We start from the raw sequence: 24,422 nt of genomic DNA on the forward strand, positions 1-24,422 counted from the left end.
CAAAGAACATTGCCAACAGGAACATGATTTGGGACATTTTTGCAGTCAGACATGCCCATCTCAGTAAGATTACTAGTAGTTTCTGAGGCAGAACGTACAGGTGTTTAAATAAAGTGATATTATCAACTAACCTGAGATATAAAATGATAACTATCCATTGATCTTCTAATTGTAAGGGAAATGGCAGGATCTGACTCACTAGGTTTAAAATGACACCTTATACTTTCTAACATTGAAGTTTCCTTGAAGTGTACTTGTGCAAACAATGTTAAAGTTGAGCAATGACCACAGACTATTAAAATTGTCAGGGAGAGAGGGGAGTCAGCCTTTGGACAAGTGTCTGTTCTCTCTCATAGTTGCTGGCATTCAAAATAAAGTTAACTTTCCTTTTCCAACACCCCCTCCCCCTGCAAAAAAAGAACCAACACATGATTTGCCAGTTCAGTAGGTGGCTGGCACAAGTGTGATGGAGAAAGGAGCAGGGACTCTGTCAGTGCAGTGAAAGGAAGCATCATGATAATGAGCAGGGAAACTGTGTTAGCAGTGAAGTATTTGGTTGTCCTCCAAAAACTCAGGAGGTTGAAAAACTTCAACAGGCTGTTTCTGTGTAGAAAGGCAGGCTTTGTTTTATGACAACGTGTAGATGTTGCCATATGTATCCACCACTTATTTCATAGAAACAGGTCACTTAATTTTCCTGGGCTTTTTGTGTAGGGCCGTTGATGAATCAAAGGGAGGACGTTTCGAACCACAGTAGTTAACAAGGTAGAGCTTCTACATTTGTATTGCTGCAGTAAGAAACCATGGGATGAAATCCCATTTCTCTCTGCATTCCCCTTCTTGAGGTCTGATGAGACAATGCAGGAAGATGACATAGGAACCAAGAAGGGAGGAATTGGAATAGTTATGGAGAAGAGAAGTCAGAGGCTGCCTAAAGAAACTTGCTGGGTTCAGATGCCTACTTAATCAAGAACATGCATCTTCCCTCTGCTGGAAGAGAATAGTAGCTCAGTGTGAAGGTGAAGTTGAAGTTGCTTAGTCGTGTCCGACTCTTTGTGACTCCGTGGACTGTAGCCTACCAGGCTTCTCCGTCCATAGGATTCTCCAGGCAAGAATACTAGAGTGGATTACCATTTCCTTATCCAAACTCAGTGTTCTGTTACAGATAAATATATATTCTCCAAGCACATCATCTTGACTCAAATTAGTCTGAAAAGAGTGCTGAGTGGCCCATTGTTCTGAAAAAAAAAAAAGAGCAAGCTAACCCTGACACTGTCCCCATAACTTCTATTAAAAACTTGCATGCCAAGATTCCCCGTATAGAGGCTATTTTCTTGGGGAACATGTCCTTAGTGTTTCTCACAGGCTGCCCTCAAGCTGTGGAGAGAAAAGAGGAATTGTGAGACCACAGACTTTGGGGCTAGAAGGAGTTCACACCACCAACTAACACCAGAATCCTGTGAGCAGAAGATCGCTAGGGAGGGAGAGAAAGGGGTGGATTTGAATTAGAAGGAAACCTACATCATTGCTAAGTAGCCATCTTTGGCATCTCAAATTTGTTTTGGGCGGGGGGAAAGAAGCAAGATTCTTTGGCTTCTTAATTGTATTTCTTTGTTTGGGAATAAAAGATGCAACATGCTCTTGGTGGCTTTTCAGTCTCCTCTCCTGGTACTTCTGCCTGTTAAGGACTGACAAGGCAGAGATTTGTAGATGGGGCAGGTTACAATATTTAGAAGTGTAGCTTAATGGAGGAGAATAATTTGATTTCACAACTCCCTCCTCCACAGCACAATAAATTTAACTCATAAATAAAAGTTTGATTAATAAAGAGTAGACAATGTGTAAGGGGAAGGAGACAAAGACTGTCAGCAATATAAAACTATATTTTTGTAATTTGCGATGATATGACTAGCATGAATTATGATTACTAGTTATAAAAAAGTAGCATAGACAACAAACTAAAAGAACAGAGTTCATTTGAGCATATTAGGAGTCATCTAGAATGTTACTGTATATATATTTAGATTATATATCTATATATAAATTATATATCTATACATCTATCCAGAAAGTATATACTTACATGCTAATAAAAAATCATTCTTATCTACTCAGTCATACAAGTTTCACACTCAGCCATGCTCTCTTGGCTACCACATATTACTTACTATAAAAGTAATGTTGAACAAAGAAAAAAAAATGTGAAAGTACATACACAACAAGATTTTAGCATAGTCTATCTCAGAAACCTGGGGGGAATAAAATAATACTGAGCCCTCAGCTGACCTTAACACTTTGCTTTTTGCTACTTCAGGCTGGGTTATACTCCATGTTATTAAAATAAATAAGATTATATGGCATAGAATTAATATAATTTCAAAATCTAGTATGATACTCTGTATAAAGCATTAATAAAAATTTAAATATATACCATTCTAAATGAAATAAATGCACACCTAAAGTAGTCTTTGCTTTTAAAAGAAAAGAATTGGTATAGAAATTCTAAATTTTACATATATAGAGGAGAAATGAAAAGCAACGAGATGTGATCGTGATAATCCAGACAACTGTTAGGAACACAGAAATAAAAAAGAATTTAGCACTAAAAAGTCCACTGTAAGAAATGATTGCATAAATATGACAGACTTTCTAGTACACAGAATCAATTTTGTTATTGCCTAAAAAACACTACATAGTATTTTATTGAAAAATCTTACAATCTATTAACTTAAACTTAGTTTTTATAAACTTGCTTACTTGTTAACTAGCTCACAGAAATAAAAATGGCAAATAAAAATCAGATATGAGAGGGCAGGAAAGAAGCAGAAGAGAAAGCTCTATGGTGCAAAGCAAGGCCCTGGGCGCAACCAAAAGCAATCACTAACTTACAGCAAGAGAGATGCCAGGAATGTTATTTAAAAGGCAAAAAAAAAAAAACAAAAACAAAAAACCTCAAGAAACTTGAGTAGTTTGAAGCCATTTACTTCAAAAGCAAGCAAACAAATAAAAAACATGCATACTTAAACAGAAACTCACTAAGCAAAATATACAATGTTGTTATTGTTACTGAAGGTAGGGTGGAGCGGGCCTCGAAATCCCATTTTCTTAGTGTCTTCACCTATTTTCCAACCTAGTCTTTTTAACACATGCACACACATGTCAAATGAATATGATCTGAATATTCTTCCCAAAGGAGAAAGATTTCTTTTTAACTCCAAAGGAGGTGAATTAATTTTTTTGATGATAAAATATAGAATTTTAATGCTGAGTATAAATTGCAGAGGTTTATAATTTTCCTCCCATGGAACATTTCATTCCCCCATCATGTCAAGACAAGATATCATCACTCTCATTCATTCTGAGTGACAGCAGTTTCCCAGAGCCAGAAGACAGAATGTCTGATGTCTTTCTAGGTCCAGCTCTGTCCCCCAGTTGCTGATCTGCAGTTGACATTTCACAGATTTCATTTGACATAGCTTACCAATCTCTTCTTTGACTTTTATACTTCTTTTAAACAATAGAAAATTGTTACATAAAAATGCATACAACAGACTAGAATTAAAAAAAAATCACTGCTTATCAGAAGCAGATCACACAATAGCAATCCAGAGAATTGAGTCAACTATTTCCACTCATTTAGTGGAGGAGTTTATATAACCTTAGCATGAGCCATGTTTCAATGGTTTGGGGGAAAAAAAAAAAAACCTTAGAAAGGTTTCTGCAAATATTTATCTATACACCTTGGAAATTGTCTGATTATTTGGGGATATGTACTTGGTTATGCTCCTTCCCTTCTGCAGCCTGCTCCCCCTCTCTGTTCACACTGAGCTTCCCCACTTTGCAGTAAGGTGAGCCAGAAGTAAAGAGCTCTCCTGTACATGCAGTACTTAATCTTAGATTGTTTCATAGAACAATAGGCCCCAACTGAAACATGTAGAACTGGTGAAATTCATGTGCAGAGAAATTGCAAATGGCAGGAAAAGCAGATGGATGTCATAGAAGACAGATGCACGAGAAGTCAGATCCTCTGAGCTTGGAGTGTGGCTCTACCCCTTACTATAATAGCTAGCTAGTCTTGAATAAATTCCCTGACTTCTCTCAGCCTCAATTTCAAGTGCAAAATACTCTCAACTCTTGCTGGGGGGTCATAAAATCTGAGATAACATATTTATTCATTCATTCATGAGGTATTTATTGAGCACCAACTAAGTTCTTCGGGTGCACTGAGTGAGTGAAATTCATACAGTTGGGTCCGACTCTTTGCAACCCCATGAACTATATAGTCCATAGAATTCCCTAGGCCAGAATACTAGAGTGGGTAGCCTTTCTCTTCTCCAGGGATCTTCCCAACCCAGAGATCAAACCCAGGTCTCCCACAGTGCAGGTGGATTCTTCACCAGCTGAGCCACAAGGGAAGTGCAAGAATACTGGAGTGGGTAGCCTATCCCTTCTCCAGCGGATCTTCCCAACCCAGGAATTGAACTGGGGTCTCCTGCATTGCAGGTGGATTCCGTACCAACTGAGCTATCAGGGAAGGTGCACTAGAGATACAGTAACAAACGACACTGAGTTTATAGAAGCTCTACTGTGGTGAGAGGAGACAGGCAATGAACGCGTTTAAATCCACAAACTGTGTATTGAGCTAGAAGAAAGGAGTAGTACAGAGAAAAACAAAAAAGGAAGGTGAGGGATGGGAGGGTAACTACGAACAATTTTACATTAGGTATCAAAGTCCTTTAAACAATGAATGTTTGATACATTTTTGATGATCAATACATGTTTATGGAATGACTTCTCTGAACAGAGGGTACATTTAAGCTATCTGATTTAAAATATACCCAATGCTTAAGCGTTGTCTAACACAATAGCATTGTGTTAGAATATCTATTAAGCTCCAAAAAAAAAAAAACAAAACTTAGGACTCTTTTCTCCCTTGACTATTTCAATATGGAAAGAGGCTCAAAGAAAGTGAGGCATTTACTCATCTGGTTAATTTTCTAGTTCTATGAGCACTTAGTTGTGGTTTTCCAGCTTTTCCAACAAGTTATTCTGAGCCCACAAATCCATACACCTATAGAATATTTGAGGTGAAGGACATTGGTGCACCATCATATCTGGCCCAGAGACATGAAATGGTTTGCCAAAGTCACGCAGTTAGTTCTCCAGATACCACTTTATCCCAATAAGGTAAGATGTTTTTTAACAGAGATGCAAAGCAAAGCAGAGAGACAAGGGAGCATGGAAGAGGACTCCTGTGGGCCTCTGAGGTTTTGTTCCTCACCGCCAGGTGATGAGGATGGGCGGGGGGCGGGCATCAGTAAGCTACTGCCTTTAAGAAATCTGACTATGTGTTTCCCAGTTTGCTCGGTTCTAAAATGGGGATCTTTGTGCCCAAGCCAGGCTTATACCTTTAATCTTTCCAACTGGATAGCTCCTTTCAGTTACACCCTCCCTTATGTATAAATCCAAAATATTTCTATGTGTCAATTAACAATTGTGTTTCTTCAAACAAATTTTATTAATAGGCTGTGTTGCAAACCAAGCACATGTCATAAGCATGCCTCACTTTTCCTCATTTGTATTGTATATGCAATCAGTGCTGGCAAGCAACGTGGGGCTGTGTGTTTTAGCACTGCTTTGGGGGTTAACACTTTGAAAAGAGGTGTTTACATGATCAACTAGATTAATATGTGCTTGGATAGTTCACCCCCTCCCCACCTTCTTTCTTCCATGAGGGTTATAGACCTCCCAAAGAAGGAAGAATGCATCGGAACAGCTAGTTTCATTGTATTCACATGAAAAATATTATTGATTTGCTGCCAGGGAGTAGAAATAATGAATAGAAACTGGTCTATGGTAGATTTGGGGAGGTATTCTTTATTCCCCCAAAGAATTGTGGGGTATCATCTGTAGTGGTTTTAAAATTCATCTGTGAAAACTAATCAATGAAAAATGGCTTTAGCATTTGGCTGACTGCAGAAGGGGAAAAAAGGAATCCTTTTCAAAACCTAAAAAGAAAAGCACAGTTTTAAGGATTTCACATCTGATTTAACATCTAAACCGCTCCCCCCCAATGATAATACCCCACTTTGTATAGCCAGACAGCGCTCCATTTTAGTAGACTTTAGTGGTCTTTATAACAATTTATGAATCACTTCATGAATTCCTGGCTGACTCATCTGGGTGACTATAGTATCTACTTATACTTCCCTTGTGTCTCACAAAAGAGACACTTGGACTCAGTTCAGTCCAGATTTGTCCTCGAATGAATCACAGCACGTTACTGGGGGAACTGCAAATTGAATTCTGCTTCTGAGACAATCAAGACTAGTTTTCAGAAATGAAGAAACAGCCTTGGGGAAGTGTGGGTAATTGCAACATTGTCCATCTGGGCAGGACCAAAGCAGGCCAAGAGCTGTATGTTCATCTGAGGACTCGGTTCCAAACTACTCAAAGAGCTGAATCCATCCCCTGGAAGGGCTTAGTGTTTTTCTCCTTACAAGAGTCTGGGTCAATATTAACTGCAAATAATTTATCAAGTTGGATGAGTTTAAGGCTAAAAAATAACTGCCTGAGTCTCCACAAAGCATGAGGGCTGTGAAGTTGGCTATAGGTGAAATGATCATCAAAGCTTTTTAAAGAGGCCACATATATATTATAACGACTATTTGTGGGAAATATAAAGGATGGAGTGTTCTGGAGGAATGCTTCTCCACTTGGGTTTATGGAGTAAGTTATAAGTCAAGAAAACAAAGTATCCAATGCCCAAGGCAGAGAAGAGTATTTTTTCTTTGCACAGTGCAACAGGGTCTATGGCATTACACTACTACTCCCCTGTGGAAATGCAAAGCGAGGGGGAATGGACATCCAGGCTATGTTACAGAAATGAATTATGCAGGATTCATTTAACCAAGAGCCAGGCTTTTTGGAATATCTTGACTGCAGAATTGGCTGTGACTCGGTTGTTTGTCTTATTTCAGAATCTGATGTGAAGGGGAAAAAGGAAAGAAAAGTCTGATTCTGCCAAATCCTCTATACAAAAAGGTGCCAACCAGAAGAACATTTATCCAGAGTGGTCTTAGACATTTCATGTCAAAAATACTGCTGTGGAAAAAAGTTCTGTAATGATGTCATCCCTTGGGCAGCTCTGAGGAGGTCAAAACAAGGGGATTAACTCATGGTCCTGTGGCTAAGGGAAGGCTTTCTCTTGTTCAGCAGAGTGTCAGGCACACAGTTCAGTCTGCCTTGCAACAGAATGCACTGGATGAGAGAAAAACATTCAGAAGAGAGAGTAGTGAGAATGCCAGATGAGAAATGAGAGGAAAAGTGTTATTTTTGTCCAAACAGGAGACAGCAAGGTATAGGTAGGTTAAAAAATGGCTTCTTCCGGGCCTTCCTCATGGTCTCAAACTACAAACACAAGTCTCTTGACGACATCAGGACTTTCAGAACTGACATCCAATGTAGTACTCTTGCCAAGTACAGCTGGGTGCCTTTGAAAGCCACTGCTAAATGAGATCTCCGAAGTCAATATAATCCATAAATTTGAAAAGAAACTAGCTGGGTGGTTGTTTGTGGTCAGTAATAACATGTGCTGTTTATATGCGCTTTTTTTCCTTCATCTGAAGATGTCAGGTTACTACTATAGCAACCACAAATGAATTTTTAATACCTTCTCTTGAAGTGAGACTCAATAATAGGCTATAGCAATGAATTAAAAGAAACATAATATATACAAAAATTCACAGTTAGAGAAAGGTTCAGTTCAGTTCAGTTCAGTCACTCAGTTGTGTCCAACTTTCTGCGACCCCATGAACCGCAGCATGCCAGGCTTCCCTGTCCATCACCAACTCGTGGAGTCGACCCAAACTCATGTCCATCAAGTTGGTGATGCCATCCAACCATCTCATCCTCTGTCATCCCCTTCTCCTCCTGCCCTCAATCTTTCCCAGCATCAGGGTCTTTTCAAATGAGTCAGCTCTTCGCATGAGTGGCCAAAGTATTGGAGTTTCAGCTTCAGCATCAGTCCTTCCAATGAACACCCAGGACTGATCTCCTTTAGGATGGAATGGTTGGATCTCCTTGCAGTCCAAGGGACTCTCAAGAGTCTTCTCCAACACCACAGTTCAAAAGCATCAATTCTTCAGCACTCAGTCTTCTTTATAGTCCAACTCTAACATCCATACATGACCACTGGAAAAACCATAGCCTTGACTAGATGGACCTTTGTTGGCAAAGTAATGTCTCTGCTTTTTAATATGCTGTCTAGGTTGGTCATAACTTTCCTTCCAAGGAGTAAGCATCTTTTAATTTCATGGCTGCAGTCACCATCTGCAGTGATTTTGGAGCCCAAAAAAATAAAGTCAGCCATTGTTTCCACTGTTTCCCCATCCATTTGCCATGAAGTGATGGGACCGGATGCCATGATCTTCGTTTTCTGAATGTTGAGCTTTAAGCCAATTTTTTCACTCTCCTCTTTCACTTTCATCAAGAGGCTTTTTACTTCCTCTTCACTTTCTGCCATAAGGGTGGTGTCATCTGCATATCTGAGGTTATTGATATTTCTCCCGGCAATCTTGATTCCAGCTTGTGCTTCTTCCAGCCCAGCGTTTCTCATGATGTACTCTGCATAGAAGTTAAATAAGCAGGGTGACAATATACAGCCTTGACGAACTCCTTTTCCTATTTGGAACCAGTCTGTTGTTCCATGCCCAGTTCTAACTGTTGCTTCCTGACCTGCATACAGGTTTCTCAAGAGGCAGGTCAGGTGGTCTGGTATTCCCATCTCTTTCAGAATTTTCCACAGTTTCTTGTGATCCACACAGTCAAAGGCTTTGGCATAGTCAATAAAGCAGAAATAGATGTTTTTCTGGAACTCTCTAGCTTTTTCAATGATCCAGCAGATGTTGGCAATTTGATCTCTAGAGAAAGGTTAGGGCTTTCCAAGCAGCACTAGTGGTAAAGAACCCACCTGCCAATGGAGATGTAAGAGACGCAAGTTCAATCCCTGGGTCAGGAAGATTCCTTGGAGGAGGTCATGGCAATCCACTCCAATATTCTTGCCTAAAGAATCCCATGGACAGAGGAGACTGGCAGGCTATGGTCCATAGGGTCGCAAAATTTAGACACTACTGAAGCAACTTAGCATGTGCAGAGACAGGTTGGTTCTTATAGATGGAAAGAACATTAAATCCCCAAAATGCTATCATTTTGCATTTCCAGCACCTCATCCAGTACTATGCAATGATAATAAATGTTGGCTGTTGCTGTTGAAGAAATACTCTGTTGAGACTACTGGTTCCATAGACATGGTTCCCAACTTAGTGTCAATTCTTGTGTCCAGGTAGATATCTTTGTCGAACTGGTGTGAATGGCCAGCTGAATATTTGTTCAGAAACCAGTTTCTGTTTCTGAGGGGAGAATATCTTATTCAAGAGAACAATTTCAGCCATTTACTCTGAGAAAGACGATTAAAACAGAGAAAAGTTTTTCTCCTTGCAACTAAACAGAAAAGCAACTAAAGACTATTTCTCAGAAAAGGAAGCTAACCCAAAGACTAACCAAAAAAGACTAACCCAAAGAACTTTGTCTCTTGGTTTTTCTTCTCCTCAATAAGACCCCTCACCACTAATGAACAAAGAGTCCTTCACCTACAAAAACATACACAGTTTCTCAGCAGCCAATTTCTCCAACTGTTTCCACCTGAGAGGGGAAAAGATGACATTTATTTCCAGATCACACTGTTAAAACACTAAGCAGAGGCTTTCCTTTCCAGCCTTTTCTATATCAGAGAAGACGTACTTTGTAATGTGGATATCTTGACTTGGGCTAGAATGGCTTGTGGGATTCCACTTTAGGAATTTTGGTTCTATATAACTCGCTCTTTCAGAGAAAGCATATGAAAAGAACACACTGCATACATCTGAATACTCTAATAGCTTAGCAAACTCCATGTTGCTTCATGCTAATGCACTCAAGTAGAGATTTCAAGAAAAAGAATTCTATTTTACCTCAAGCCTTCTTTGTTACTGTCATGACTCACTTTCCTGACTGAAAATCCAAGGGGACTAAAAAAACACCATCTCGGGCTTCACGTGAAGTGGATCTGTTTGGAATGCGGGAACAAAACAAAGATGGCTGATTTGGCATTCAGAGGTGAAAAAACTCCACTGGCACTTAAAAATTATAATTCCCTTTATAGACTTTCTAATAGATAGTTTGTGGTGTGTGTTTATAATTAATTTGAAAACAGGGAAATAGTGCATTTCAAAATTTAAAATCCATGGAAAACAGTTTGATGTGAATGAATATTTGAACCGCAAATCAAGCTATGTGTTTGGTGGAGTAACACACAAAAGCTCACATCAGCATCTCCTGCTTTGCCATGAAGTCACACGGAGAAGAATGTGGAGATGGGAAAGCATCAGTCATCTCTTCAGGATTACTGCTGCCCTTCACACTGGAAAAAGGAGCTTGGACTTTATTCCAAGAATGGTGGGAACACAGACACCAGCAGGAAACCCTCAGTGATTCAATCTACCCTTTAAGGGCAGCTCTTGTTGTGGTGTGGAGCCAAGACCATGTGTGTGTTGGGTGAAGGTGGAAGGTTGTGGGTAGGTAAGACTGGATGTTGGAAAAACAGTTAGGGGACTGTTGTACTTGAGATAGAAGGGGATAGCGGTGAAGTAGGTTTGGAGGAGTAGAGTTGATTAGGCTTAAAATGTATCTGAAAGTAGAGCTAAATTAGGCTCATAAAAGTTTGGCAGACAACACAGATGTTTAAATTAGAGATAGATTAGAGAGGACTAGGGAAGCTAGCTCAGCAATGCCTTTGTTGTTCTACTTTTCTTCCAAAGGATCCATTCAGAATCACTGGGTAGGTAAGAGGAAAGTAACACCAATTTCCTCGTATGGGTGACTTACTGGGAATGACTCTGGGTGGCATATTTATAAGAAGCTATTATTAATAGTAAAGTGAATATCACTGTGAGAAGAAAGCTCATTCCAAAGGCCTATAACCCAACTGATATTTTCCACAGAGGATGAAGCATGACTGTGGTCATGATCAATATTTAAGAAGTTTTAAGACCAGTGGGCTGTTCCGCCCTGGAATATTCCATCAAGAAGTACCAGAAGTTTCCCACAGATTTAAGGAAAACAAAACAGAAAAAAGGACCTCAAGCCTTTCCAGTCTAAGATCCAATGCTGTAATCTCCATTATCAAGTCCAGGATATTGGAATTTTCTTCCTCTTTGTGTCTACAGCATCAACATCAGAACAACTTCCATTACATTCAATTCTCAAGTAGACGTGTGGAGGGGTGAACTTTGGACCTCACCTCTCTTAATCTTGAATATCTGTGTTAGTCTCTTTTCTAGAAAGAAATTGACCCCTTAATGGAAAGCTAAATGTGGATAACTGTCTTCTGAATAGAAAGGGCTGAAACCCAAAGAATGATGCTCATGACCTGGCATTAGGTGAGCATCCTATCAAATCATTCAATCACTCTTAAAAATTTCTTCTTTTGCTGGGCCTAGAATATGTTTTGAACTCTTCCTCAATGGATAATAGGATATGGAGGCCTTTGAAATGTATACCAGAGTCACCAGGGTACCTGTCTTAGCCAAATACACAAAGCCTGTTCTCTAGATAAAGCCCAAACTCCTTATAGCAGTTCATGAGGCTCTTCCAACATTTATTTATAAAGCTCCACTCTTGCCTGCTCTCGCTCCTCTTAGTTTATAAAATATATACATATATATGTCAGGCAATATCATACATCATATATATACACATATGGTCCTATAGACCTTCAGATTTCAAGGAGACATTTCTTCTTCTATTTCTGCCTCCCCAATTTTGGTTAGGTGCCTCTACCATCTCCTGTAGCAACCTTTCCTAATATCCTAAATTCTGATCACCAATTGACCTGGTTAGCTCTCACAGGACTGAGTGCTTAAAGACTGCAGGACTCCCATCAGTCTCCTTCATCACATATCCTCAGTGTCTAGCATATTGCATTGGTGCCCAAACATCAGCTGACTGACTCAATAAATGAACAAACCTCAATGCTAGGATTGATTTTGATAAACTTTAATATTTTATATGATGCTTATGATTTAGTCATTATTGCATGCACCCCATTCCAGTACTCTTGCCTGGAAATCCCATGGACAGAGAAGCCTGGTGGGCTGTAGTCCATGGGGTCGCTAAGAGTTGGACACAACTGAGCGACTTCACTTTCACTTTTCACTTTTATGCATTGGAGAAGGAAATGGCAACCCACTCCAGTGTTCTTGCCTGGAGAATCCCAGGGACGGGGGAGCCTGGTGGGCTTCCGTCTATGGGGTCACACAGAGTCAGACACAACTGAAGTGACTTAGCAGCAGCAGCAGTACACATAATAGAAGATTAAAATGAGAGAGAAAAGATTAAGTGTAAAGAGAGAATGTGTATATGTCTATGGAAAAGGTGAGTAGGTGAAGATATCCATGTTCCTGCTTACTCAGGAAGTTCTGGGAAGGGCAATACAGCAAAGCAGGCCTAGTTTGAGCTGTTTAGATGCTACAGATGTAAATATGTGAGAATAGTTAGTATTGAGCATCTAGTATTAAAGGCCACAGGAAAGCAAATGGAACCTTAGCAATGGCAAGAGACTCCCAGCAACATGTGTATGCATGAACATTTGTATTAGAACAACTATGTACTGTATAGAAGTATGCAGGTTAGACAAGATGTAGGACCTTTGAGAACTGAGGTCACCACCCTTCAGACCAATGAATCAAGGGGAGTAATCCTTTCTAGAAACTCCTCCAGGCTAGAAACAGGAGTTGGTAATGAATCCTGTTTCTGAGGCCTTCCCCTCACTGGTCCTTTTTGCTTGTTAAATCCTCCTTAGGATCTACCACTGTGAAGAGAAGCATAAGAAACCTGGAGGTTACAAGGAAACTTTAGGTTCCTGCCCTCAGAGAACTAATAATCTAGTTAACAAATAGACATCTGGGAAATGGAAAACAAACAAGATGGATAATAAGGACCCAGTGATTTAACTGGGGAGCTGCAAGAGGCAAGTTGAGTATTAAGCCAAGCTCAAGGCTGATAACATTTAGTCAAGGATGATAAGATATTGAGGGAATATCCTTCTGTCTCTTTAGACAGAGAAAGATCCTGAATTAAGATGAAGAAATAACCAAACTAAGTCAATGAGCAGGTTGATTTGACAAGAGTTAAAGAACTTTACATAACTGCAAAGATATTACACAGAAAACAATTGCTATTTTTAACCCAATGACATCCAGGAAAGACACAAAAGGTTCCCAATGGTGAATTAGAAAATGCTGTCTATGAAGACCAGCCCTGGTTACTCAAAGGCACAGAAAGACTGCACATACATCAAAGTACCTAGAACTCTAGCAATATTACAGCTGATATGAATAGAAAATAGTAAGTCTTCCCAATACTTCATATAGACTCAAGAAACTGACATTTATTATTTGGTTAAGGTATTTAGGTTATGTTCTCAAAAACAACTGTCCCTAACATTCTTTGATGTTGATTCCTGTACTAGAATGTATTCTCTTCAGGGAAGAGCACGTCCTTTCCTTGCTTTTAGTCTTCTCTGGCTCAGAGGCGGGGCTCATAGGAAGCCCTTTACATGTTACTCCACTCTGGTAAATCCACAAGTCCCCTAAGTCTGGCACTTGTACTACAAAGCACACCATGTTTGTGGCCTTCTTTGGAATGAAGAGAGGCAGCCAACATGCTCTTAGACAAGGTCAGTGACACAAGTCTAGCTGACTTATTCTTGGGACTGGGAGATTTCTCCATCTCAAAAAAAAAAAAAAAAAAGGTTTCCATCAATGTTTATTTTCTCTAGTCTAACAGACATACTTTGAAACTCAGTAAATTAACATTTCCCAAGACACTGGGCTCCTCTTATGGGAAGCCACTGCCATAAAGCACCACTGGCTCAACCAACATGACATGGTAAAACACCACTTCCCATAATAATTTTAAGTCAACATTAGGTGATGTGGTGTGATTTGGCTTAACTCACTGAAACGATGTATCATTCAGATAATATTTCAAAATAAAAACGGAACCTTGTCAAATTGAGAAAACTTGCATTTCCTTTATTTTATGGTGGGAAGGATCAAAGGACCTCATGCTAACTGGATAGATGCAGTGGACATTTCCTGACTTATGACAGTGACTCAGCCCATTTTATTAACAAGTTAAAGTTAAATAAATGATGAATCAATGCCCGCAAAGCAGGGGGAAAATGCCAGTTTCCCACTAAAATTCGCAAAGTGTGATAAACTTATTTCCGTTAGGAAAACTGCTGAAGTTTTTACTGGGGGATTTCCCAGGCAAACAGAGGCAAAGATATATAAACCCAAAGCGGAAGGTAAGCACATTTCCTCTTAGTGTTTTTATGCTGAATACTAATGCAAACACAGTGAATAATTCAGGGCTGTTTCAAGTCATCCTCATCTTCAAACCTGATTGGAAGAGATAACCTTCCATGCCCTTGCTCCTTCTAGTTGGGCTGGCAGAGGAATGGGGCACACATTCTGTGGGGAAAGCAGAGCAGCAAGGCAGAGCCACAAAAGTGAAAATATCCACTTTACTCACCCAGCCATACAAAGTACACCACCCTCCTCTGCCTCTCCATTTACTCTTCCATGGCTATTCATATTATCAGTCACTGCAATCATTTGACAACATCCTCTGGCTTCCAAACCTGAACCTTTCAGCTATGTCAAGGTTGCCTATCCTCATGCCATGTAAGAGTCTAGGTGCTTTACCTGCTTTGGTTCATCTAATCCTAATTCCCTGTGAGTTGCACACTAAGGCTCAACAGAGCTAAGGAACACCCCATCACCTATGCGTTACTCTTGCCAAATATGAACAAATCTGTTTAGGAGGAAAAAATCAAATTAGTTCAAATTGTGGAACATTCTGCAAAATAAATATCCTGGGTTCTTCAAAAACTGTTGATGTCATGAAAAAAAAACAATAATAATAATGATGAAGAAGATGATAATTTTTTTAAAAGCTAGGAGAATTCATTAGAGTAAAGAAGACAGAAAAGAAATGAAAAATATGATCTTTATTAGATCCTGGATCATAAAAAAAAACAACTCTATCTATAAAGAACTTTATTCACACATATGAGGAAATTTGAATATTGATTGCATAGTAGATAATAACACTTTATCAATGTTAAATTTCCTGAGTGTGATAATTACATTGTGATTATGTAGGAGAAATGTACTTCTGAGGAGATCTTTCCTAAGGTAATTAGGGTTAATGTTCATTGATATTCCCAACAATCTCTCAGATTGGTTCTGAAACAACAGGCAAGCAAACAAACAAAGGCTCTCTCAAGTCAGAAAGAGAAAGAGAGAGAAGGTGGGAAAATGTTAACAACTGGCGAACATGGGTGCAGAGTATATATGGGTGTTCACTGTGCCATTCTTACAGTTTTTAAATATGTTACCAACATAAAAAAGATGAAATTAAAAAAATTATAAAATAAAAATGAAATGTAAAAGACAAGACTGAAACAAGCTAAGTAGCAGGAGCATCTAAGGAACACATTCAAACAATCAGCAGCTGTGGGAGCTGGAACTTAATCTGGTGTTTAGGTGGCTGTTGTTTTTAACTCCATTAATGGCTACAATCTTTTTCTACATTTATTCTTTTAAAGGCTACGTACAAAAAAGAAAACACACAGATTACGTCCTTCTTCTATTCTTGTAAAAAGTCTTTACAAGCACCAATAAGAAGATGAGGCAAAGAGGAAGAGGCCCCTATGGATGGTTTCTTAGCTTCACTACCTGGTAGGGGATGATTCTCGGCCAGGCAGAATGAAACGGGATGATGAAAAGCCAATGAATAATATCACTTAAAACCCAACTGGAAGGTAAATAAAATCCTAAAATGAATAAGCTCAACTGAATTTACAGAAATATGTCCGATAACTGGCAAGTCTGTGAATTTAATAGATGATTATCATTTGTACTGGTTTGCTGACAGGTTTTGTGGGCGAAGGCTAATCATTTGTTTACACTTAGCCATGAACACAGAAGTGTTAAGATAAGTCTAACATATCTGATCCATGTTTTAATTGCCTATCAGATACATCCACATGGATGTTTCACAGCCACCTGAAACTCAAAACCCCAAAGTCCATTAATTATCATTCCTTCTTTCCCACCCTTCCCTCTACTCAACATCCTCTTTTCTTCTGTTAATAGCACCATCATCCACCTTGATGTCTTGGGATAAAACTCCAGAATGAATTCTGGTCCTTCTTCTTTACCCCACACATACATTAATAATTAGTGATTCTGTATCCTAATAGCCCTCGAATAAACTCTCCATCTTATTGCTTTACTTTAGTTCAGGTCTTCATATTGTTCACAAAGACTTCTACAATAACCTCCTTCTTATTTTCCCTGCCTCTCCCCTCTGATTCATCTTAATTACTTTACTATCTTGTCACTTGAATTCCTTCTCTACCAAGGACTCAAAGGATGCTTCTTAAATGAACAGATGTATTAATAAACAGTAGGCATACATTTTTAAAATGTGGCTCAGTGGACTTAACACATTAAAAAACTCCTAGACCAGGCCAACGCCAACAAAACCACAGATTGCTGGTGACATCAAATATTCAAAACTTTATCCTTATTGCCTATTCAACCCATTATTTTGTCCACCTAATGTCTACTACTCCAGGATTGCATAGAGGTGCCCACAAGAACTTTCTCCCCTGTGGATATTTAGGAGTAACCCCTCCATAGGTCAATTCAAGCCAGATGAGAAGTGGAGAGAATGGAAGGAGTGGCATACTGTCATACCACAAGGCAGTCCAAATGTCAAGATTTAAAAATTTTCTTTCAGAAACTCTTTACGAGGGTGGTATCAACACAAAGTATTCAGTGAGCAGCCCCTTTCTGGCAGTGCATTTAAAATCCTGTGCCCTTTTATGCTGTGCTGTTAAAATAACACTACTGAACTATGGTTCTGAAGGCACCATCTTACATCTGGAAAGCATTTCAACCTATAGGGACATTACCTTAAAACTGAGTCCCTGAAACAAACTAAGGAAAGATGAGAAAATTCTGATCTGTTTGGTCAGTATCAGACACTTCAGTTGATTATTACCAGTATCTTCATTTTTTTCCCCCATGGAAAATTAAACAGATAATGAGGTATTTGATTCACGTGCTCTGTGTATGTACTTTTAAAATGTCACCTTTGTGTAATTCAACCCACCAATGGATTATTAATAAAATGCAACTGTCAAAGCTCTTCTCGGTGGAGAGAGGTTTAGCGGCGCCACCTATTAGAAGAGAGAGACAGATGGCCTTACCTCTCAGCTCCGGCGTCCACAGCTGCGAGTGGAGGTAACTGGGAGGAGGGGTTGTGGGGGCTCCCCTGTACAGTATGTCCCGGAGAAGGGTGACTGACAGGATGTGGGGGTGGCACGGCCCCAGCAGCTGTTCCACTTCGGCTTGAGTGATTGCTGGAGAAAATGGAAGCTGAAATCAAGGGAGAACAAGCATCAGGTTGCACCCCAAATGAAGTGCATGCTTTTTAAATACTGAAGGCTGACAGCAAGCATATTTTAGGGGCTTGTTTGTTTTCCTCTCGGTGGTTTTAAGGGAACAGTTCTCCCCTTACTGGATATACACAGCTTCTGTTTTCATGGTGGAACAGGTTCCTGGCTAAGGCGCCTTTACTGCTGCTTGAGCAGTTCATGTCCGCTCGCTCCAGGCTGACGTTCATGGTTTCTCGTAAGAGCTGCCCTGCCCGGCAAGGGCCCTGTCTGGACACTGTGTAATTAGTCCATCTTGTAATGGTTGTACCTGGGCGAAGGTCTCTGTATTTGCACTTTTCAGTCACAGGGGATGAGAATCAGGTAACACAGTATTCGGTCTGCTGACCCGGAAGGACACAACATAGGCTTCCCCCCTTTTCTTGGCGCCGCAGTGAGGCGCTGTGGGTCACTCCCAGCATCCCTGTCACTGCTAAATCAATGTAATTGAGAACAGAGCTTCCCCTGATCCTAGTACCACTGCAGGACCCTACATTCTTTTAACTTGAGAGTCTCTCCGACCCTGGGCATTTCCCAATGGTGTGATGAATAAATGTACCCAGTCTTTATCAAAAATGAGTCCTCTCCCAAAACCACAAAGTATGGAAAAGGGGCCTCTGGGATCTTCTCCCGCTGTTGTCTGTTATGACACAGAGAGTCAGTTACAGCCTCATTCTCGAGGGCAGTCTACCCTTTGAGAACTGTAAATGACCTCAAACTTAAATATGTACCTATTTAGATCAGCTAATTGGTACGGTATCACAGAAGAAACTGGGGCCTGTCACTTTCAGAGTCTATCACTATCAGAGGGGCTCTCTCCATGTTCGGACCTACTCAGCAGATATCTCATTATGCTGCAATAATAGCAGCATCATTATGCTGACTCTTTAACTGCCTTCTCTATACAAAGCTCTGCAGAGCTTTATACCCATCTCTGCTCTTTTTGAACTTACTCTACTGATATCAAAGAATAAATGGATTTCAAAAAATTTGAAAAATCAGGTTCAGGATTCAGAAAAAGAGGCCACATAATCAAAGAGATTTGAAGGTTTAGAAGTTCAGGAGCTGTATTTTTAGACCAGTACACTTTTCTCCTACCTCTCCAGGATAGAATTAATACCCCAGATGACCCAGCCCCACAAAGCGTAATCCAATGGAATAAAAGTTCAAGTACTTAAAGGAACATGTGAAGAAGCAGAATTATCATCTTCCCGCTCAAAAAGCTACTGACAGGAGTGTGATCTGATTTGAAGGTTTTATTTTTGGTAAGTCAGCATTGTGTCAGGCTGACTTCTGTCCTCAGACGCCTGCATCCTCCACTGTCTTCCAGGTCTTGAAGAGGTGGTGAGACTAGAAAATGTTTACCGGCTCTAAAGGGCAATGCAGAGCTTCTGCACGTCAGCCTCCAGAAGAGCCGCACATTTGCAAACTCGCTAGTCACCTTATGAATCACTACCTCATTTATGCTCAGCTCGCTCAGGCAACCACATTCTGCTTGTATTCCAAATAATAATTTTACCCACGGGAGAAGGCTGTTTGGATTGACTGTGGCAATAGTTTCAATACGGGGTTTGTCAGCATGAAGCTTGGTGTTTTATATACTATTCCAAAAACTAATGGAATAATAAGAGGTCACAGAGACACTGCGAAAACACAGCTAATTTTTTTTGTGCCTTAATGTGGAAACGTGAATTCTCTTATTTATTTTGTTGTACCTGCTGAATGCATCCATCACTTATTATCCCCTGGAGGTGTTTTTGTGTGTGTGTGTGTGTTTATCACAGGCAAGTGCTGCCTTGCTGTTTATAACCCATGAGTAACAGAGAAATCTGGTATGCACACTCCATGCTCTGCTCTGTGTTTCGATAGAAAATGTGCTACTCCCCAAAGGTCTACATTAGTGATATTAGCTTTGTTTTTGCATTAGCTGCAATGAAATAGGCTGTGAAATTTGGTATTGTGTGTAGCCTGCCACACACTGAAAGTCAGGCCTGATTAAGGTCCTCTCCTTCAGCCCACTTAATAACCAGGCCCAATCATCCATCAATCATGCATCCATCCACCCATTCTCCAACCATTACTTTTTTTAATTCAATATTTATTTGGTATCTACTACATGCTAGCCACTCTACTATATGTGGGTTCCTATCCTTGAGGAGGTTGCAGTTGAATAAGGGGTACAGATCTCTATAAATCATTATACCAAAATACTGAGACTTACTAGGATACAGCATCAAATAGTGTCCAAGTCTATAACATACTATCTCATTTGTGGCCTCCAAATGTGCCCTAATCTCTGGCCAAATCAGACAACTGACCACACCTCAAATATGTCATAGCAATGTATGCTACTGTGCTTTTTGCCTGTCATATCCTCTACCTTTCTGTACTTATTTCAGTATTTTTGCTGTGTGCATACAGTTACTTGTGTTCTTCTCATTTATCTCTCAGCAGCCAATTATTCCACAAGTATTTATGGGGTACCTACCATGTGACAAACACTGAGCCAGGTTTTGGGATAGACTAGGGAACCAGATACTCTTGGTGCCTACTGTCTCCAATGCATCATTCATGTTTATTTAGTAAATGAAAATGAACACAATCTAAATGCCATTGGAGACCATCCTGGGTTCCATGAACAGGACAAGGACAGAAAGGAACATTCATCCACCAACTCCTGTCCCCCATTGGTAAAGGGTATTACTTCTCTCACACTTCCAAGTAGGTACATGTACCACAGTGGTTAAAAGTTCTCACAGATGCCCAACATCTGGGCATCAGGGAAGCCTGAGGACAGAAAACTAGTGCATTTGAGGGGAGGTGCTGCCAAGTTATGCTTGGTTGCCATAGCAATGGCCATAGGTAGGGACAGGTAGTGAAGGGGATGTGAGATGGAACATAAGAGGTGTATGGTTTAGGTTTGAAGGCTCAGAAACTTGCCCTCCAGCTGTGCTGAGGTCACGTGTTGACTGATCAACAGTTAAAACATACATCTACAGCTCTTCCATTCACTGCTATAGCCAGTGACTGGCACTGAAACAGGCAGAGACCCTTTGACTGGGGACCCCATAAGAATAAGGAAGGGAGGCTTTAGGGTTCAATTTGAAGCATATTAAAGAAAGTGTATGGGTTTCCCTGGTGGCTCAGCTGGTAAAGAAAGTGTATGGAGCAGTTTCTTAGGTAGGGTATAAGAAATTACCTGTCAGCAAAAGGAAACCTGTGATTTGCCTTTATATTCTAACAGATAGAATGAGAAGTATAAAACAAATTCTATTCTGCTTAGATAATTTTGTAGAAGCTTATAATTCAGTGTTGACACAGAGTGCTTTGCAAGCAGAGTCCAAGGCAACGTTTGGGGATACTGCCTGAGACAAAAATAATGACCAGAGACTTGGAGGAATTAACTATAGAATTGTGGCTCAGATCAGTTCAGTTCAGTTCAGTTCAGTCACTCAGTCGTGTCCAACTCTCTGCGACCACATGAACTGCAGCATGCCAGGCCTCCCTGTCCATCACCAACTCCTGGAGTCCACCCAAACCCATGTCCATTGAGTCGGTGATGCCACCTAACCATCTCATCCACAACCACGTTGTCCCCTTCTCCTCCTGCCCTCAATCTTTCCCAGCATCAGGGTCTTTTCAAATGAGTCAGCTCTTTGCATCAGGTGGCCAAAGTACTAGAGTTGCAGCTTCAACATCATTCCTTCCAATGAACACCAAGGGCTGATCTCCTTTAGGATGGAATGGTTGGATCTCCTTGCAGTCCAGGGGACTCTCAAGAGTCTTCTCCAACACCACAGTTCAAAAGCATCAATTCTGTGGCACTCAGCTTTCTTTATAGTCCAACTCTCACATCCATACATGACCACTGGAAAAACCAGAGCCTTGACTAGACAGACCTTTGTTGACAAGGTAATGTCTCTCTCTGCTTTTTAATATGCTGTCTAGGTTGCTCATAACTTTCCTTCCAAGGAGTAAATGTCTTTTAATTTCTTGGCTGCAGTCACTAGCTGCAATGATTTTGGAGCCCCAAAAGATAAAGTCAGCCACTGTTTTCCACTGTTTCCCCATCTATTTGCCGTGAAATGATGGGACCGGATGCCATGATGTTAGTTTTCTGAATGTTGAGTTTTAAGCCAACTTTTTCACTCTCTTCTTTCACTTTCATCAAGAGGCTCTTTAGTTTTTCTTCACTTTCTGCCAGAGGGGTGGTATCATCTGCATATCTGAGGTTATTGATATTTCTCCCGGCAATCTTGATTCCAGCTTGTGCTTCCTCCAGCCCAGTGTTTCTCATGATGTACTCTGCATATAAGTTAAATAAGCAGGGTGACCATATACAGCCTTGACGTACTCCTTTTCCTATTTGGAACCAGTCTGTTGTTCCATGTCCAATTCTAACTCTTGCTTCCTGAGCTGCATATAGGTTCTTCAAGAGGCAGGTCAGGTGGTCTGGTATTCCCATCTCTTTCAGAATTTTCCCCAGTTTATTGTGATCCACACAGTCAAAGACTTTGGCATAGTCAATAAAGCAGAAATAGGTGTTTTTCTAGAACTCTCTTGCTTTTTCGATGATCCAACGGATGTTGGCAATTTGATCTCTGATTCCTCTGCCTTTTCTAAAACCAGCTTGAACATCTGGAAGTTCACGGTTCACGTACTGCTGAAGCCTGGTTTGGAGAATTTTGAGCATTACTTTACTAGCGTGTGAGATGAGTACAATTGTATGGTAGTTTGAGCATTCTTTGGCATTGCCTTTCTTTGGGATTGGAGTGAAAACTGACCTTTTCCAGTCCTGTGGCCACTGCTGAGTTTTCCAAATTTGCTGGCATACTGAATGCAGCACTTTTACAGCTTCATCTTTCAGGATTTGAAATAGCTCAACTGGAATTCCATCAATTCCACTAGCTTTGTTCATAGTGATGCTTCCAAAGGCCCACTTGACTTCACATTCCAGGATGTCTGGCTCTAGGTGAGTGTGAGTGATTCACACCATCATGATTATCTGGGTTGTGAAGATCTTTTTTGTATAGTTCTTCTCTGTATTCTTGCCACCTCTTCTTAATATTTTCTGCTTCTCTTAGGTCCATACCATTTCTGTCCTTTATTGAGCTTGTCTTTGCATGAAATGTTCCCTTGGTATCTCTACTTTTCTTGAAGAGATCTCTAGTCTTTCCCATTCTATTATTTTCCTCTATTTCTTTGCATTGATCACTAAGGAAGGCTTTCTTATCTCTCCTTGCTATTCTTTGGAACTCTGCATTCAAATGGGTATATCTTTCCTTTTTTCTTTTGCTTTTTGCTTCCATTCTTTTCACAGCTATTTGTAAGGTCTCCTCAGACAGCCATTTTGCTTTTTTGCATTTCTTTTTCTTGGGGATGGTCTTGATTCCTGTCTCTTGTACAATGTCACGAACCTCCATCCATAGTTCATCAGGCACTCTATCTGATCTAGTCCCTTAAATCTATTTCTCACTTCTACTCTATAGTCATAATGGGTTTGATCTAGGTCATACCTGAATGGTTTAGTGGTTTTCCTCACTTTCTTCAATTTAAGTCTGAATTTGGCAATATGGAGTTCATGATCTAAGCCACAGTTAGCTCCCAGTCTTGTTTTTGCTGACTGTATAGAGCTTCTCCATCTTTGGCTGCAAAGAATATAATCAGTCTGATTTCGGTGTTGACCATCTGGTGATGTCCATGTGTAGAGTCTTCTCTTGTGTTGTTGGAAGAGGGTGTTTGCTATGACCAGTGCATACTCTTGGCATACTCTCAGTTCTGCCAAGAGTATGCACTCTATTAGCCTTTGCCCTGCTTCATTCTGTACTCCAAGGCCCAATTTGCCTGTTACTCCAGGTGTTTCTTGACTTCCTACTTTTGCATTCCAGTCCCTTATAATGAAAAGGACATCTTTTTTGGGTGTTAGTTCTAGAAGGTCTTGTAGGTCTTCATAGAACCATTCAACTTCAGCTCCTCAATGTTACTGGTCAGGGCATAGACTTGGATTACTGTGATATTGAATGGTTTGCCTTGGAAATGAACAGAGACCATTCTGTCATTTTTGAGATTGCATCCAAGTACTGCATTTTGGACTCTTGTTGACTATGATGGCTACTCCATCATAGCAGTTCATGGTTCAGATCATGAACTCCTTATTGCAAAATTCAGAAAGTAGGGAAAACCAGTAGACCATTCAGGTATGACCTAAATCAAATCCCTTAGGATTATACAGTGGAAGTGACAAATGGATTCAAGGGATTAGATCTGATGGAGTTCCTAAAGAACTATGGATGCAGGTTTGTAACATTATATAGGAGGCAGTGATCAAAACCACCCTCGAGAAGAAATGCAAAAAGGCAAAATGGTTCTCTGAGGTGGCCTTACAAATACCCAAGGAAAGAAGAAAAGTGAAAGGCAAAGGAGAAAAGGAAAGATAAACCCATTTGAATGCAGAGTTCTAAAGAATAGCAAGGAGAGATAAAGTAGCCTTCCTAAGTGAACAATGAAAAGAAATAGAGGAAAACAATAGAATGTGAAAGACTAGAGATTTAAGAAAATTAGAGCTACCAAGGGAATATTTCATGCAAAGACAGGCACAATAAAGGACAGAAACAGTATGGACCTAACAGAAGCAGAAGATACTAAGAAGAGGTGGCAAGAATATACAAAAGAACTCAAGCAATACAAAAAAGATCTTAACGGCCCAAATAACCATGATAGTATGATCACTCACCTAGAGTCAGACATCCTGGAGTGCAAAGTCAAGTGGGCCTTAGGAAGCATCACTACAAACAAAGCTAGTGGAGGTGATGGA

General features: G+C 40.2%; 1 protein-coding gene across 5 annotated transcripts in view; it reads right to left on the bottom strand.

Annotated features, from left to right (window-relative positions):
* Positions 1-24,422, bottom strand: part of GLIS3 (GLIS family zinc finger 3) — a 499,055-nt gene that overhangs the window by 33,900 nt on the left and 440,733 nt on the right. For all 5 annotated transcript variants that reach the window (XM_070375837.1, XM_005896757.2, XM_070375835.1 and 2 more), the window contains one exon: positions 17,384-17,552. In XM_070375837.1, coding sequence (XP_070231938.1) covers positions 17,384-17,552 — 169 coding nt within the window. The remainder of the gene's footprint in view (positions 1-17,383; positions 17,553-24,422) is intronic.

Source organism: Bos mutus, chromosome 8 (assembly GCF_027580195.1).
Source record: "Bos mutus isolate GX-2022 chromosome 8, NWIPB_WYAK_1.1, whole genome shotgun sequence".
Classification (NCBI taxonomy): Eukaryota; Metazoa; Chordata; class Mammalia; order Artiodactyla; family Bovidae; genus Bos; species Bos mutus.